This window comes from Myzus persicae, unplaced genomic scaffold (genome assembly GCF_001856785.1).
Source record: "Myzus persicae strain clone G006 unplaced genomic scaffold, MPER_G0061.0, whole genome shotgun sequence".
NCBI classification, from domain to species: domain Eukaryota; kingdom Metazoa; phylum Arthropoda; class Insecta; order Hemiptera; family Aphididae; genus Myzus; species Myzus persicae.
In genome coordinates, this window is record NW_019101449.1 from 444698 (window position 1) to 463732 (window position 19035).

Consider the following 19035-nt stretch of genomic DNA (forward strand, 5'->3'; position numbering starts at 1 on the left):
ATAATTCCCATTACATCATCTTACCGCCATCATTTCCAACTTCTTCAGTTAAATCTAGATGGTTTCCCACAGCAATTTGTATCACAAATTCTTTAGTTCATCTTTACTTTTGGTCATCAAATAAATTTAGTTCAGATATTATAATCTACCATATTCTATTATTCTATAATTCAAAATTCAAAATATAATATGTGTATATTATATACGTCTTAAAAGTGATAAAGGAAATGAGTCATGTGCAACTTCTTAGTTCCTCTATAAGATTATCAATACAGGAATATTTTTTGAAACTACCTATTGAAGTTTCATCTTTAAGTACTAGGTATACCTAGATGGCAGCAGAGGTGTAGTAGTGTTCAAACAGATCCTCCTCTGCTGTCGGTTTAAACGAAGAAAAAAAAAAAAAAGTTTGCCTAGATAATGTTCTCCACTGTCCTTAATATTATGATTACCATCTAGTTTTCCTATTATATAAATACTTTTTGAATGATGTTGAACATGGGATGAAGGCCAAACATATCATAGCACCACTTGAAAAGTGTAAATGTATATTAATAGCATAATTTATTTTTAATTGGTTTCAAAACAATGTATACTTAACTGAACACTTCATACACAACATAACAATGAGTAGATAAGTTAAGTCATTAAAGAGAAACAGGATTGTGCCAAAACTTTAATTACCTAAATGGCGATAACAGTAATAAATAAAAAAATTGAATTTAAAAACCTACAAATTGTATTTAAAAAAAAAAGCAAAGTATAAGCATCATTTAAAACTTATAATTCAGCATTACTTTTATGTTGTGTAATTGATTACATTAAAGCAATATTAAAAAGAGTAACCCCTATTTCAATATGTAATACAGTGCTTGATTTGGAAAAAAAATTAGGAGACGTATAAATGCGTAATTGTACAAGCTATAAAATCTATAAAGGCTTATGGTTCAAAATAATGAATATATTTTCCAAAAAACGAAAAAAACATGAACAACCCCTATACTATGCAAGTTTAAGTAGTAACTCTATAAGGAATTTTAACAATCAATGTTTTGGTAAGTATAAAGTAAAAATATTAAGGCTATTATATTTGTATCAGAAAATCTGACAGTTTACTAATTCACAAATAAATATTGCGTTCCCAGCGTTCTGTTTCAAAAAAATAGGCGTGCGCACAAAAAAAAAAAGTAAGAAGACCCTGTCCCCTCCTCCACAAATCAAGCACTGATGTAATGTTACAAAAAATTATACTTATTCAAAATTCAAATAGATATATAACCTGAATGTCCAATGAATTATAAAAATGTTAAAAACAATGTTTAAGGGCAAAAAATCAAGATGATTGCTTTAGATATCATATGCAGGTAATCCAGCCTTTTTTTTTGTAAAATGTTCAGCATGCTTTTCTGGAGTGATGTAGTACGGTGCAACAGTATTATCAGCAATCATTAAGGATTTCCATTCTGTCTGGAAATTACAAAACAATACAAAGCTTTAAATATATAAATATAATTTTATTATTTACTCAAATCTCACCAGTCTGGGAAATTTGTCTTCAAAAGGTATAACATACGTCCCACGAGAATATGGATTTATGGCATCTAAACGCTCAAACCAAGGCCATATCATATAGTCAACCATATTTGGCTTGTTACCTAAGAATTAAAATAATAAATTCATCAATGGTTCTCATATACAAGTATAGGTTTAATATGATATCAATGGCTTCAAATAAACCTTACAGCATTGGTTAAAGAATAGACTATTCTATAGTCAATGCTTACAGATATTCCGAAAGTTCATTATGATATCTATTGAGACTTAAGAGGATGTTTCTCTTGCATGCATTGTCAATCTGTAAGAGTGCGTATTAACAAATTTACCTACAGCAGTTCTCATATAGTTTATTAGACTGAATTCGCCTAATATTTAACATATAGGTAAAAACATTTTCTGAGGTAGACGTTTTTTTCGAAATTTTGATTTTGAAGTGAGTTTATGATCATTTTTGAATATTTTAATATTTTACACACTATCTTTAAAATTAAAATATCTAGAAAATACTTTAAACCTAACACAGATAATGTTGTTAACTTTATGTTAAACAATATTATTATATCAATGATAATAAGTAAATTTAATCTTACAGTCTTATAATTTAAATTAAAAACAAATCAGAATAGCTGAACGTAAACTTGCTCTGTTACACACTTTAAACGCTTTAAGACGGAGACATCACATGTATGTCATCTAGGTAGGGCACACACTATAATACTACATTAGACATAAACTAGCAACAACATACTACATACCATATAAAGGTATCTAAATAATATTTAAGACTTGTAAACAATTTAATTGTTGTATTCAGTTTAAAAAGCAATAACTATTTATACTTGACAAAAAAATTAGAAACAAGTGTACAGATATCTTATAAAATTTTGTTAATCGCAATTCTACAAATGTTAATTAGATATTTAAATAGGTAGCATATTGAACTAATGAATAATGTGTTAATAATATACTAAATAGATACTAATGATATAAAGATTAGCATGCTTTCAAAAAGTTTCCCTAATTTACAAAAATCAATAGAACATTGTTTATTTGTATTTGTTTACTTGCCTCCAAAAAATTTGAATCCTCTTTCAGCTAGTTCGGTTTCAATGGGAATTAAACTATCAACAAGTTCATCAAAATTGTTTTTTTCTATTTCTTTTGTGGTCATTATTACCTTATAAAATGCTGTACCTACCTAAATATTAAATACAATAATTTCATAAAATAAACATCGAATGCCATTTGTTTACTCATTTAAGTAAGTATTTTACCTATAACATTACAGTAAACACAATAAAACCATTTATTACTATATTTAAAAAAGTAAATCAAACAATGATTTACTTCTTAGGCTATATAGTGTACCTATTTAAATTTATTTCACTGTTTTGTAAACTATTAGTTAAGTGGAGTATTTTAGCTACATGCACTTACTTTCCCGAAAGACTCTATGAAGAGCTTGTCCAAAATTTTCTGGAGAGGACTGCCATTTTGCAAAGGCGGTTCGGGGTACTGTTCGTCAAGGAAATCTGCCAGCAGCAGGCTTTCAGAGAGAAACTTGCCATCATAAATCAAAGCTGGAACCTTGCCAGCAGGGAAGATTTTCAAGTACCATTCAGGCTTTTCTGACAGATTAATGAACACCGTGTCATGACTGTAATGGAAAAAATTATCGGAACAGATCGGCAGATTGGTGACCAAACAGTGGATTACTCACGGCAAGCCCTTGGCATTCAACACCAGCTGGACCCTCTGTGCATAGGGACAGAATCGCATAGAGTAGAAGCGCAATGAACCCGGCACCTTTGGCGGTTCAGTGGAATCTGGAAGAAGCATGAAAAACAATTAGTTCAGTTCAACAACGGAAATAGAATTTCACCAATTCTGTGGTCCAACAAACAAGACGTGACGTCACATCACACTTACCTTTGGACAAGTGTTTGATGGCCATAGTTGTTTCAACGAACGGTCTGAGGTCTGACGACTGACGAAAATCTGTCACGGACAAAATATAATTTTAATTTTAATTAGGTATTTTAAATCGGTGGAAACGGTAGACTTTTTCTTACGATTTAAAATCTGCGTCGGAAGATAAGAGACCGCTGTTGTTGATAACACGGTCGTGTACTTATTGAGTTTTATAAAAATGCAAAATCCGATTACTGCAGTCTTAAATAAGTATAAACCCATTAGTGGTCAACGTGGGGGGGATATGGTGGGATCTGAACTTAGTGTTCAGGTGTTCCGAAGCCCAAATCGTTTAACTTCGACCTATTAAAAAACTTTAGGACATTATAATTTAGAGGTGGGGTTTGAAACCGGATTTTCCGGTTTCGAATTTGAATTTAATACCTAAATAAAATTATTATAGGTTTCGGATTTTAAACTAATATAGGTACCGATCTCCAATTTTTTCCGGTTTAGGTTATTTAACGGTTTATACCGGTTTCAAGGCCGGTAACAATAGTTAGTGGCGCAGCGAGAAACTTGATGGCCCTTGGGCCATAAGAGACAGAGGCCCCCAATTTAACACAGATAATTAATTATAACAAAAATATTGACTAACCATCTAAACACATGAATACACAAAATAATTTTGCCATGCGATTTGTTCTATTATAGAGTTATAGCCCTTGTTATAGCTTATGGTGAAGGTGAACCAGTGTTTGAGACATTCTCTAAAAAAATGAATTCGTTCACGTTCAGCCCTTAAAAAAGGAACTCGTTTACGTTCACGTTCATTGAAAAAATAAATGCGTTCACTAGGTTGTACATTTAATTTTTCTAATTTTAATAATAGGAATTAATTATATAATATAACTAATCAATATTTTTTAAATACATACATATTTATTAAATGGAAAATAAATTGAGCGCCTTAAAAATCGTTAAAAAATTAGTAAAATAAAAGCATCGTTCAAGTTCAATTTAATAAAAACAAGTGACGTTCGCATATCGTTCACTAAATATGAACGTGAACTTGTGAACGACGTTCTTTCTAAACACTTATGTTTTTCGCCGGTTGGTCATCAGTTCGCCCAGTTTGCTGTCTCCGGCGTATTTACCGGTACAGGAGGAACACGGCAACCGGCCAGAAAAATCCAACTGTCTATTTCGACCCTAAATAGTGATTCTAGGAACTAATAATAATTATAAGGATGTATAAGGATTCTAAGGAGACGACGGCTTACAAATTACAATATTTTCATCAATAGGTTATAAAGCTGCGAAGCTTACAACATGATAGTCGCAACCTTAGAATTGGAAATAATATTCTTTAGAATAGCTATGCCGCAAATCTGCAATTACTGCGTACACGCATAGAACAAGTTATGATAATTTATTTGTATATTTATAGCCGCCCGTTTGAAAAACCAATGCAGTTTATAATTAGATATTAATAATAAACAAGATAATAAACGCCACCGCTGTACATTTTTTTTCGTATTTCAAACAAATTATTTTCAACATAAATATAATTTAAATTTTTTTTAAAAATGTACAGTACTTTTTTTAGGCCCCGGCCTAAATACGTCCCTGAGACCCTGATAATAGTATAGTACAATCACCAGAATACATTTTAAATTGCACCCATATCATTTATTGACTACACTAAAAGTCACAAAATATGCATCAATATAATTGTTAGAGAAATTTTAAATAATAATTAAATTAGTTTGTGTGATGAGACGACAGTACAGTGCGAGTATAATGTTCTTTCACGATCCTTTTACGATAATAAATGATGAAAGTTTTTTCTACCCGGTAGTAAGATAATTTTACATTATTATTTTGATATAAATATATATTTATTTATTAAACTGAAAAAGGTTAGGTTAGGTTAGGTTAGGTTTTACCTATATAAGTATATAACAATGTAACACACTGAACGTAGCAACGATTAATGTGTGTGTGTGTGTGTGGGTGTATGTGTGTCGTGTGTGTAGGTACATTAAGGGATTTTAATATAAAGTAAACATACTCCACAAATAACAAATTATTATCCCTTAGATAAATCGAATCAACGGAGAGAATGGTCGTCGTGTAGACTGTTGATTAAAACGCAGAATAGGTATTAATTTTATTTGGAGGTATTTTAATAGTCTTAAAAAAAAAAAACTATAAATGAAATTATGTGGATTTTATTGCATTAAATACAAAAAACAATTCAAACCATACATATTTACAACATAAATATTATTGTTTGTTGATTTATTTCAAAAGTTCTCAGAACTTATACCAAAGCTTAATATTTTTCTTGTGCAGTTGTACAGTCATAGTAGTTACACTAACATTTGGATTAATACTTATAATTAAAATTCCTAGTGCAGTTTGCTCTATTTCTAATTATATATTTAAAAAATAGTTTTTAACATAAAATCAAAATTTAATGCAAATTTCCCATCTAAATAATTATAATTTATGTTATATTATATATATATTTACATTAATTTATATTATTTTTATTCATATTTACTTTTTTTATTTTAATGTTCATAGCACATTATGGTGGTTGTAAATTAATTTTAAAATACAAAATACTCCTATCATTCAAGTTACCCTATCTTGTAAATCTAATTTTATACCATCACTTATGTTTATCATACTTAAAGTGTATAGATTGTAAGAATCAAATAAAAATTAAAAACAAAAATATAAAAAACCTCCAACTTAAAAATATAAAATAATAGTTAATTGTACAGTTTCTATATGCTATTCGATTTCTTTACTAAAAAAAGGGAACAGCGGACGATAGTGGCAATTTAGTTGCCTATTCTCCAGGCCGTGAAGGCGCAGTGGTTCCACTACAAATGTCTACAAGAGAAAGCAGAACCACAGAACAATAATGTATAACTATTAAACCATCAGTGGTGTGGAGTGGGCTTTAAATGAGTGTAAACAGCGGTACATACTAACTTACCCCTCCCCCCAAATTATCACTCATATTACTTCCTAAAATATAATAATAATACTATAAAAGGCAAGTTAAAATGTTGTACTCATTACACTACCTCTAAAAAAGAAACAGTATATTGCTGATTCTAAATCTGAGCAGTGAGCATATTTCACTGTTCAACTTGTGTTTTGACCCAAATATTATCCATGAAGTGTTACCGGAAGATGAAAAACTCTAAAAAAAAATCAATTAAAATTTGTGAAAATTACGTAAAAATCATTTTTCTTTTTTTTTTGGTTTACCTGATTAAATTTATTTTTTATAGACCTGAGCCATTCTCATTATAAATTACAGGTTTCAATTGTTTCTCAAAAAAAGCCTATAAAATAATACCATTATTATTATTAATATATTTTTTATTTCATCCACGTAAACTGTAAAAATTAACTTTACTGAAATTGTACTTACCAGTGTTTGATTTAGTGTCTATTGTTGATAATTTTTTTAGTGCAATAAATTCTCCGAGAGGGTTAGATCTGTATAAGTGGATCTTATACGTTATGAAGGTTTATCATTTTTTAGTTATACGCTTTATTGGCGTAACTAGGGGAATGCAATACGGTTTTAGCACAACCAAGTTAAATTTAGCACTTTTTATTTTTGAGGCCCACGTCTTACTATTATTATCATAGTGAAATACTATAAACTTTATGTTTTTAAATTATAAAATGTGTATCGACATTTTTTTTTAAATATATTAGTTTGTTATAAATTATATTGATGTTCGCCTAGGTAGCCTGTGTATTACTATTTACTGGTAAACCCTCAAAAATGTTTTACTAATTACTAACGTTTAATCGTACAAACCTTAATAGATTATTAATATAAAGTGTACCTACTTATTATGTAGGTAAGCATATTTTGTTTTTACCATTAAAATTAAGTTTGTTAAAATGTGAACAAAGTTTTTGAGTATCAATTATTAGAAAAAAATCTTTAATACAATTATAATAGCGAATGTGTAGCCGCGATATCTGAGGTCGGCCGTAACATTCCCTGATCGGCCGCAGCATCTCCTCATCCGCCGCCGCATTTTCTCCTTGTCGGCCACGACATTTCCTTATCAGCCGAAGCATCTTTGGTCGTCTAACTAAAAATTAACTTTTATTTAATTATAGGGTTAATTATACATTCAAATATGAAACAATTACTAAGTTATAATAATATAGATTAAAATGTTAACCCCTTAATTTACTTCTGTTATTTTTCGCTATGGTTGTCAGATGTAGTTGGTCATAAACTCATAACTCATAGTACATTAAAACATAGTACCTATTGCTGCGATTCTTATAATATTAAAATATAGTCAATATGGTGCTTAATATGGACATCGTATGTATCCATACTAGTATCTACATAATATGGTCTCCCGAGTCCCGAGGTGGACATCTGTCACCACTTTTATTCTCTTTGTTTGTTAACAGTGCTCGTATCTTCCTTAAGCATAGCCAACTTCTCTGTTTTGCTGATTACATGAAGATTTTCCTTAAGATTTACTCAGTCGATGATTGTCTCAAACTCCAGGGCGATCTTAATAGTTTCTCTGCCTGAACTGAAGCTCTCGGTCTTACGTTAAATGTTAATAAATGCCGGTCAATGGTATTCACCAGAAATCGCTCTCCTATCACTTTTTCTTACACTACGTTTGGCTCTAATTTGATTCCAGTTGATTCTAGCATGTGTCTTGTGATCTTGGATTTACTTTTACTTCCTCTCTTTGTCCTCGTGCCCTAATAGAATTACATGAAAAGCTCTACAGGTATTAGGTTTCATATCTGATGAATATCTGGTGAATTTAAACTCACCAGCTCTCTTAAATCCTTATATTTTGCACTTGTATGACCTATCGTTGAATATAGCTCAGTTGTATAGGATACTCAAACAGCTGATACCTGTTTACAACTCGAACAGGTTCAGCGTAAATTCTTATGCTTTATGAAATATTCCTTGAATTTAAACTGCACCCCTCATGATTATACTCCCCTTCTCCGTCTCCTTAACATATCTTCCTTAGCCGACCGTCGCCGATTTCATAATTTTGTTTTCTTAACGAGCTCTTTCGGGCTTTGTCGACTCCCTTTCACTCCTTGCCTTATTAAACTTTAAAGTTCCTGTCAGATGCACTCGCAATATGCATACTTTTTTTATCCCACGTTGCTCAAAAATGTATTTAAAAAACGAGCCCATTAACCGTATGATGAAGTTAGCTAATGTACCCACTTGGGGAGGTGTTGCATAGAAAATCGAGGGATATTTTCGTTAGCGAAAGCATCGCTCACCCAATACAGTAGGAAAAAATATTTTTACGCCAGATACATGGCAAAATGTATGTTTTTGAAACAATGTAGTGCTAAAAAAGTTGAACCTTTGTCTGCATTTTTTTAATTTGCTGGCCATTTATACTCGGCAGCTGCGCACACCGGAAATGGGGATTACGTAATTGCCGAAGACTCGGACAGTTTCAATGCCGACGATAGTACAGATTACGATATCGACATGTAAATAAATGATAATAATATAATGATGATTACCTATACCAGAAATTTGTTTATCTTTTTTTTACTATAGTAGTGTTGCGCACATGCATATCAACGTAAAATCGCAAACTTTGGATAGCTATAACTTTCAAAATAATGGTTTCCGCAAATTTGTTTGGCACTATCGTTCTTAACTCGTCGAAATACGTCTATCTCGAAAAAAATTTTTTAAAAATGTGCTGGGTTGCTTAAGTGAATTTGTTCCCCACGCTTCACAGTCCCCAATTGATGTTCTGTCTACTTCTATTAGTCTATGATTTTACCAATGATTATAAATATTATGAATGACTATAAAAGTTAACAGCATACTCATATTCATATAGTCATATGGTACAATTGTACAAAGCACCTAAATAATAAATAATAGCATAACAAATATACGGAAATTAGCATTAACCACGGCTGTAGATACTACCTACAACCGTTGCATCACTTGCATATAGTATGGGCTATGACGTTGTGTCTTTGTGTTCATGTAAGTATGTTGCACATTAGCACTCAATTTAGCAGTTACCACGGTCAGGGCCGTATTAGGGCATAGACACTATAGGCACTGTGCCTAGGGCCTACGAACATTTTAGGGCCTACGAAAATGAAATGAATGGCTACGATTTTTCTGTAATCATTTTTTTTTATTTTAAGTCAATTAACTATCTGTAGATGTTGGCACAACAAACAAAATATTGTGTTTAACATTTCTCATATATTTACACTCAATGTTCGTTATCGTAATTCGTAATAATTACTTATTGAAATCAGATTGGATAAAACCAATAACCGATAAAATGCATACGGTATACGGGTAAACTACTGTGTATGATGAATGAAACAACGATTACGGTTTAGAGTATTTTAGGGAAATAATATAAAAATAATATCGTTCATGTAATATAAATAATAATTATCGACCGCGGACACACACACACACACGCATCATTCATCAATATTCAATATATTGTGTAATAATAATAAGAATAAGAATTTCATGCGATCATGCGAGACATGATCGGTCGGCGAGGAAGAAAATGCAAGATGGTATAAAATAAGTTGTTTTTTATGGTTTCTGGTAATTTAATTTTAAATAATATGTTTTGAGTAAAATAAAATGTATTTTAAGATGTGTTAAAATTGTCATCAGATAAAGTTATAATTATAAAAGTTGATATTTGATTTTCATGTTGTAAATATTTTTGTTTTTGAAGGCTTAAAACACTGAGATTCAACACTACCTCTCCCAAACATTGTGTTTTTTAATCATTTAAATACTGAACACTACAGGACCGTATTATAACATGGGTCTAGGGCCTACGGTAGAGTTAATCCGGGCCTGACCACGGTTATGGATAATGTATTGTAATTAGAAATTAGAATGTTGATAATTTCATAAGAGTTCAACAAGTAGCCGTAGTTCTTTATCCATGATGGTGCTAGTATCACTGCAGCGCTTTGTCCGTTTCGACAGTGCGGCCACTGCCCGATCGCAGGCAAGGTCTTGGAAGATATCTTTCTATTTTTTTAGAAGACTGTGATAGTATCCGCCTCCCACCTTAGAGTGAGTGAGTGCAGCAGCTGTGCGCGCGCGCGTGTGTGTGTGTGTGCGTTAGTATCCCTCATCCATAATAATAATCAAATGTGCAATTGACAATAACTGAATAACAACATTAATCATTATGCAGTATTGCAGCAGGCTCTGACTGTCGGCGACTCACTCGAGTTACTTAATAATAGTTAGTATCTACAGTGCTCTTAGGTGTTTTAGTTCGCGTCTGTTTGTTCGGCGGTGGTTCTGTTTTGTTTTGTAAGTGTCCGTAATCATGGTATAATAAATATTATGAATAAAAATAAATTAAAGTACGACAGCAGTTGTAGTGCCGAAAAACGATAAAAATTATTCAGTGGTCAGAGAACAAATGGTCTGAACCACTGGTGGCCCTCTACGCGATTGATCTTGTGTGGTTCGTAAATTCTACCTTAGGTTCTGAGCTTCCTTCTCCTCTCAGGAAGCTTAAAAAATATTATGTCGTCGTTGACACACGGGTTGCTGGCTGTGTTGTGCTTGGGCCAAGCCATGGCGTACATCGAAAGTAAGTAATTACCGACTGTGAACACACCATTTTAAATATTTATAAGGGTCCAGGGGTTCACTCAGCAGAGATCACTCTGTAATATCTCAGTATATGTCTATACTCTGTAATATAATGTCACTGCTCTGAGCATGATCAATTCTCGTCTTTGGCTTCTCAGGCGTACATTTTGATTTTCTGAAGACCAAGTTGATTTATCATTGAAATCTTTGTATATTTATTATGAATATGTAGGTACCCAATATCTATATGTAATTAAAACTACAACAATACCTAAAGGTTGTTGGCACATTCTGTGGTTGATTAAAGATATATTGGTATCATTACAAAAATAAGTTTTTAAATCATTATACTATAATCATTTATTATATTATAAAATGCTTTATATTTCTGATGACTTGGCCAAGGAATTATAGTGTTATGGACTTCTGGCTGATGAGCATTAGAAAAGAGTATTATTACCTCATTTACAGTTGCAGATTAATCTTAGAATGATGTTGTACTTCATGTTATTTATTTTTATTTAGGTATTACAAAAATATTTTTGTTTTAGTAGATTCAAAATAATTCTATGGAAAATATTGAAGACTGATACCTACAACTTACTAATGAATTACATCAGTGGTGGTGTAATTAGGAATTGTTTCTGGGGTGGGATATACGTTTTTATAATCGTAATAGTGGGGATCGTAGATCATAAAAATATTATATGTTGTCGTAATGCTCTAAAAAAAAAAAAGGAAACATCATAATATTAAATTAATTTATTATTATAAATTAAACGAGGAAAACGGTTTAATAATGGTTTAGAAAGACAATAAAGTAAAAAATTTAACTATTCATAGTATAAAGTCAATCTTTATTTTATTTTTTTTATTTTTCACTTAAATGTCAAGTATGTCTTCGGGATTCAATTTGATGTCCCAATGCACTGACAACATTTTTAGTCCATTCAAACGTTCCTATTATGTCAGTGAAAATCCTAAATTACAGTGTATTCTCGATTATCAGCCATCTTCCACGAAATCATCTACATGCCTGTATGTATACAAAAAAAATTTGTATGCATACATTTATTTACATTATAAATCGTTATCGGTTTAATTGGGTGATAATTTGTGATAGCCGATTACTCGATAACGACGTAAAATGCAATACCCTTGTTGAATATTAATACATTTGTACATATTGTGTTATGTTGGGAAATAAAAAAAATTTCAATTTCCAATTTATTTTGTATTATTTTTTTAAATATTGAGGATTATTCCCGGAATTCATTTATCCGTGGGTGGATGTCCTGCCACCCTATTCCTCGGATTATCGAGGTACACTGTACTAATATTTATTTGGCTAGGATTTCGATGCACTTTTAAATTGTTTTCCAAATCTGGCCATGCAATGCACGTTTTATTACATACTCGTTTCATGTATTGTTAAACAAAATATAGGATTTTTGAGGAATTTTAAAGTTTTTGAATCAAAAATTTGAATATTTGAAATTTTACTTAAAAATGTTTACATGCTTTTACATGATTTTTATAAAAACTGAACAAACTATAACTATTAACTATGTACAGGTAAATAAATGTATGATCTAAACCTATATCCAAACAAAATAATTATGTACATATGGAAATAACTGTTTTTAAAGATTAAGAAGTCCAAAACAATCAATTCAAGCTGTGAAACTATTTTACTAAAAAAAAAATGAGTAAATTTTACAGAATTTTCAGGGCATTAAAATCCCAGGCCTTAATATTGTATAATTTATAAAAATAATAACTATTAACAATATTAAGATTTTTAACTTATTCTGTGTTCTTATAAGTCGTGGCTTAAATATACTAGGTTATTGGTATAGTACCCCCAGTATATAATATTGTATCACATTAAGAAATTAAAATGGAAGCATATGTTGTCCCCAAATTATATTTAAGCCATGTACCTTACCCTGCCATTTTATTTTGTTCGATAACAATATAATATGCCTATGTGCAATAACCTTGTATACTAAAGCTAGGGTATACGTCTTAGGCGGTTAAAAATGATGTCAGAAGTCATAAGTTGTAATTTTTCATCAGTTTTATCTTTTAACTGTGATAATAGTAAGTTAACCATTGTTCATTTATTTTTATTTTTAAGGGGACGCTACACCCGCATGTGTTGTCTCCGTCTTACAAACGTAGAACATAGCAAAAACATATTTTGCGCGGGAAAGAACCGAGAAAGCTACAGTCATAATTAAGAAACGAAATTTTCACCACATAAAAAGGAGAACGTTGGCTGTGCAATGTCGTTTTTATATTTTCGATATCGGAAGTACAAAAAAAGTTATTCAAATTTGAAAAATACAAAAACAAATGTATTTTGAAACAATAATAACTTTTTTCATATAAGTGATATCGAAAAAATAAAAACGATATTGCACAGCCAAAGTTCTCCTTTTTATGTGGTGAAAATTTCGTTTCTTAATTATGACTGTAGCTTTCTCGGTTCTTTCACGAGCAAAAAATAATTTTGCTATGTTCTACATTTGTAAGACGGAGACAACACATGCGGGTGTAGCGTCCCCTTAAATCTTCAAATATTTTTTAACCGAGAACTCACAGTAATTTAACTTCAGTTATTTCAGTTCGGCCGCAACATTCAGTATGAACGCACGCACGTCGCTTTATTCGGCGTATCGCTCCGTTATCTCTGTGCTCTCTCGTTAATTAACATTATGAATACGCGTATTTTAGTCAACATAAATTATTTGTTTTTATTATAAACTTATAATGAACAACAGCGCCCGTAGTCCGGGCTTAAATTCTTCACGCACACCCAATTCGTCTAAAAGAAATTTGTCCAGTTCGTCGCTGTCGCCGAGTCTGACTGACAAAAAATCAAAAGTTTTTATAACACCAAATCGTTTTGCCGAACTCGCCACAAATGACTCCGGCGACCAAGAAGCCGCAACCACGCCCGCATCCAACTCGATGGACGCTCCTCCAGCGAACCAGCCTCACACCGTTCAGGTCAGAAACCCGGACATTCCACCTATCTTTATTAAAGGCATAGCGAACTTTTCCGCTTTCAATACCATCTTAAAAAATATCACCAGCCCGAAAGGTTTCACCTGCAGGGCATCATCGGAATACCTCAAGGTTATACCATCAAGTCGTATAAATTACAATAAAATCATTGACCACTTACATGAAACGGACGCCAGTTTCCACTCATATACCCCCCGTCACCTCCGCACCTACAGAGTCGCCATTAGAAACCTGCACTATTCCACATTAAACATCGACATCATAAACGCACCGAACGAGCTAGGTCACAAAGTAAAGCACGTGTACAACGCCAAAAACAAAAACAAATCCCCCCTTCCACTATTCTTTGTAGATGTCCTACCTCAGGACAACAATAAAGAAATTCACGACATCACATCACTACTTAACACTAAAGTTAAGATCGAGAAACCGCATAAAAAGCGCAGCCCTCCGCAATGTCATAACTGCCAATCATACGGACACACGAAAAACTGTTGTGGTCATAAACCTAGATGCGTAAAATGCGGTGAAAATCACCCCACGGAAGACTGTTCCAAAGACTGCAACAGTCCCGCCAAATGCGCCCTATGCAGTGGGGACTACACTGCCAACTTTAAGGGATGCCCAGTATACAAGGCAGCTTCCCAAAAAGCTGCTCCAAAAATTCCACCAACTAAGCGCCCTCAATTCAAAGCTCACTCCACAGCAAAATCATACGCAGAAGCCACCAAACAACAACAAAACTCACACACAGAAAAATTCACCGACACCTGCTCCAGGCTTATATCTAATTTAAGCTTATTAATAAATCCTCTTATCTCCCTACTATCCACAGTATTAAATACTCTCACTACTAAAGGCATTATTTCCCCATAATTACATTTGTCCGGATTCCCGATTAAACCTATAACCTGTACATTAAATCACATATTATATTTTATACCATAGTTAGATAAGCTAATAGCTAATATTTATATTAAAAATATACATTATGTTATACTATGTTAATTTAAGCTACATTGTAATAATACTAAGTGTATTGAAACAATTAATTTGAATAAATGAAAAAAAAAAAAAAAACTTCAGTTATTTAAAAAAAAAAGGTTGTGTGATGGTAGATATATCTTCATATCCCCCCCCCCATAATTAAGCCAGTGAATTACATAATAGAAATCCATTTTGTACTTACAAACAGCTAGTTTTTAATGTATAGAAATTGTTTTAACTATAATAATTTACTGTAATTTATAAATAATCTAGGCAGATGTTTTTGAATTTTCTTTTGGTTATATTATCTTCCCCCGAAAAAAATTACCTGGTTTGATCAAATATTTATCATTTGTTATTCAACAAAATAAGTATGACGAAAAAAATTGTTTTCATTTGAAACTGTTTTAAATATTCACACTAGTGACATACACTAATTGTGTATTCATATGTTGATGAATCTATACAAAAATCAGATGTGTTAATAGTTAATTGACCTTTTAAAAGTTTGTCTCCCATCTCATCTTACCTTAATTAACTCTATGTGACTATGTCACAATATTGTATATTTTATATTTCATATTTTCATCCATTATGTACTACAATAGACCTCGCAATGGAGCTAATTGTTTTCTTACAAATATGTTTGTACCTAGAAAGTTGTTTTTAATTTTTAGGGACTATGTACACAATGTTTTTTATTTTAGTTGCCCTTAACTATTTTTTCAATACAAAACGTAAATTATGAGTTGAAAACAATGGTATTTTTGAATATTTTGAAGTAAAAAAACTATTTGGGAGTGAAATTGATAGGTAAGCCATACCAATCATTTGAGCTTATAAAATATGTATGTCATTACATTGATATGTTTTTATTTTACCAATTAGGTACTTGTTAGTGCTTGTAATCTGCATGCAAGTAAAGCTGTAGTAAACATTTTGTTTTTAAATCTTTAAATTTATTACCTAATTTCTAAATCCGGAAGTACTAACAAAGTATAACATTTGTTTTATTATACACTATAAATCCACAAAATTAAATAGTAAAAGTAGTTTAATAATTGAATTTTTGGCATTTTTAGGAATAAATGAATGTTCAAAAAAATGATAAATCAAAAACAATTCTTATTAACTTGTTATGAGACGAAATTATATCAGACTGAGAGTACTTAAATATAAGTTCTTTTTAAAAATTGCCCTAATTAAGACTTATCTAAAATATAAGTTTATGCTTTTGTTAAAAACGTAAAGTAATAAATTTGTCTTTTCCTTTTGTTTGTAGAAATCGTGGAAAACGATAGTGTTTGTTCGATGAGTTTCCTTTCAAATAATTTAGACTTATCTGGCCGTGAAGATCAGTCAGCTATGGTGATCAAAGATAACCAATATTTTCATAAGTGGACTGGCAAGAATGAATTTAATTGTAAATTTACAGTAACTTCCTCACTTGGGTTGGGTGTTTTTGCGGTCATACAACATATGTCTTTTAGACGTAATGCTCAAGGACAATGTATTGATTATATTCAAGTACGTATGTTTTATTATTATTTATTTTAATGTTTAATCATTATTTAATGACTTATAGTTTCGCCACGCTGAAAAAACCTTGAGTGTTCTAGACTTAAATTTCAAAATTAAGTCGTCAGAGAGCTGGGGCGAGAAAATTTGTGGAAAATTAAATGCATTTGAAGCCAATATTGGTAATGAATATAATCAAGGCAGTGATGGAAATGATGATAAAGAAATAAAAAATTCATTTGTTGATCATAAGGGTATTGTCGAAGTTAAAATATATCTTGGAAATAAATCTATCGAGTCCAGTGATGAACTAAAGTTTGAGATTGTGTTCACAGCATTTCAAGGTATGTTATTTTTATATTAATAAAGTGCTAAATATATTATACTGTTATTTTGTTCATTGAAACACAATAATAAATTGACTTTTTTTGTAGAATGCAAATTTGACAATGGTCATTGGAGAAGTTGTGGTAGAAAAACATGTATTTTTAAAGATTTTTTCAATGATGGGAAAGTTAACTGTCCATACAAAAGCTGTAAAGATGAGAGTGGTTGTCGGCCAGTAGTCTCAATACTCAATAGTAACTACATGAGCAGCACAACTTTTGGGACTAAAATTGTGGCTGCAACAGTTGCCTGCTTGGTAACCATGATTTTAGTGTTCATTGCATTCCTATGGATATTCAGGCATTGCGGACCTGCATTTTGTTGTATAAGCAACCCTAATAGCCATCCGCATTCTTCTGAAATGATACCAGTGCCACGCTTGGACACAATGGCTATTCTAGCTACAGCTCCACCTGAATCTATGGCTAGCGGTACTGAAGTAAGAACAGCCGATAAAGATCTACCACCTTCATACGATTCGTTGTTCCCAAGTAAATAATAACTATGATCAATATTTTAAAGATCTGTATAATTTCTTCATCTATCTCATATAGTTTATAAGGTGGATTTTATACCTTTATTTAACATTTCTATCTGAACAAATTTATTATTATTATTTTTTTTTTTTGGAGAGAAATAAGTAAGACATTTTAAGCTAAGTACACCAATCATGTTCGATTGTACCAGTGATTTTTTAATTTTCAAAACAAATTCGTTTTTATTTTAGTAAGATTATATAACTGATTAAAAAAAAAATAGTTAGAAAGTTCTAATATTTTGACCTATTTAGATATTTTTTTTTACTCTTGTTTAAAGAGTGGGACACAGTGTCTTGCTATTTTCTCAAAGTATTAAGAAAAACACCACCATGAGTCCCACCATGTATTTATCTGCTCTCAAATTGAACAATTAATAGTAAAACTATCATCTTTATTCTAGTATTTTTTGTTACACAAATTAATTATTTTATATCATATATTTATTTTTTTTAATGGTTTTGTATTAAATATAATAATTATTTACCAACTGGGACTACTGAAGTGTCACATACAATAAGTATACTCTTTTTATAACCAACAGAAAACTAGACATTGTTAACACACAAGACTGAATATCTCAACAATTTCAAATTGATTATTACATATCACTTAATAACTTATGCAAATTAAACCAAATTAAAAAGATACAATTTCATCTTCATTTTGATAATAGCATTAATTTTTTAAAACATTGTTAACACACAAGACTGATCACCTCAAAATTTCAAAATGATTATTTTCTATCAGTTAAAACTTATACGAATTAAACCGAATTTAAAAAAAAAATGACATTTTCATTTTAATAATAACCTTAATTTCTTTAGTATTCAGATTTGTGTAATGTACAAATGTATACTCTATAGGTATATTCATTTTATCAACTAAATCAGTATTTAAAATAACTTAAGTTTCTAAACTTTATGCACAACACAGTATATTTGTGAATATCTTGTATAACTTGTATAATTGACTGAGCATCTAAAAGGCATCATTATTTTGATTATAATTTGTTGCTCTTGCATCAGACTATTGGGCCCCAACTTTTAAAATTACCTTAATATTTATTATTCAAGATTTAATAATATCTTTTTCTATTGATGTTTAGTCTTTTTGTATTTTGCCGATGTTTATGGACCACCACATAGATTTCTAAATTATGTTTCTGTTTTAAAATTATTTTATTTTTATCTTTTTAAAACATTATTTTAATTTAATGTTATGAGGTCTTGCGTTTTATTGTAATATATAGTATAGTATACATTTATTTGTTTATCATTTTACTTAAAGCGATATGTCAGCGCAATATTTGTTTTCTTTCTCAGACCTATGCGTAACATAAATAAAACGTTTTTACGTAAAATTGCTTTTTATGATTTTTGAGTAACCTTAGAGTAAAATTATCTATTAAAAAATTATAGAAGATAATACTTT

General features: G+C 31.0%; 2 protein-coding genes across 2 annotated transcripts; one reads left to right on the forward strand and one right to left on the reverse strand.

Annotated features, from left to right (window-relative positions):
- Positions 1 to 547: 547 nt before the first annotated feature.
- Positions 548 to 3808, reverse strand: LOC111029115 (pyrimidodiazepine synthase-like). Its single transcript, XM_022307989.1, has 7 exons — positions 3630 to 3808; positions 3487 to 3555; positions 3278 to 3383; positions 2995 to 3214; positions 2626 to 2755; positions 1537 to 1655; positions 548 to 1467 (listed from the first exon to the last, which is right to left on the reverse strand). The coding sequence occupies exons 1-7, from the start codon at positions 3748 to 3750 to the stop codon at positions 1348 to 1350; spliced, it is 885 nt and encodes a 294-aa protein (XP_022163681.1). The 5' UTR covers positions 3751 to 3808; the 3' UTR covers positions 548 to 1347.
- A 6828-nt stretch (positions 3809 to 10636) lies between these two features.
- On the forward strand, positions 10637 to 18404 carry LOC111029109. The gene is made up of 4 exons (XM_022307980.1): positions 10637 to 11138; positions 16443 to 16687; positions 16746 to 17022; positions 17113 to 18404. The coding sequence occupies exons 1-4, from the start codon at positions 11072 to 11074 to the stop codon at positions 17562 to 17564; spliced, it is 1041 nt and encodes a 346-aa protein (XP_022163672.1). The 5' UTR covers positions 10637 to 11071; the 3' UTR covers positions 17565 to 18404.
- The last annotated feature ends 631 nt before the right edge of the window (positions 18405 to 19035 follow it).

Excerpts from the sequence above, each read along its gene's own strand:
- LOC111029115 (XM_022307989.1), bottom strand. The coding sequence starts at position 3,750 with ATGGGTTTATACTTATTTAAGACTGCAGTAATCGGATTTTGCATTTTT. Across the intron at positions 3,215-3,277 it reads TTGAATGCCAAGGGCTTGCC|TCATGACACGGTGTTCATTA; the intron begins GTGAGTAATCCA and ends TTTCCATTACAG. Across the intron at positions 1,468-1,536 it reads AAGACAAATTTCCCAGACTG|ACAGAATGGAAATCCTTAAT; the intron begins GTGAGATTTGAG and ends TGTAATTTCCAG.
- LOC111029109 (XM_022307980.1), top strand. The coding sequence starts at position 11,072 with ATGTCGTCGTTGACACACGGGTTGCTGGCTGTGTTGTGCTTGGGCCAA. Across the intron at positions 16,688-16,745 it reads AATGTATTGATTATATTCAA|TTTCGCCACGCTGAAAAAAC; the intron begins GTACGTATGTTT and ends AATGACTTATAG. Across the intron at positions 17,023-17,112 it reads TGTGTTCACAGCATTTCAAG|AATGCAAATTTGACAATGGT; the intron begins GTATGTTATTTT and ends CTTTTTTTGTAG.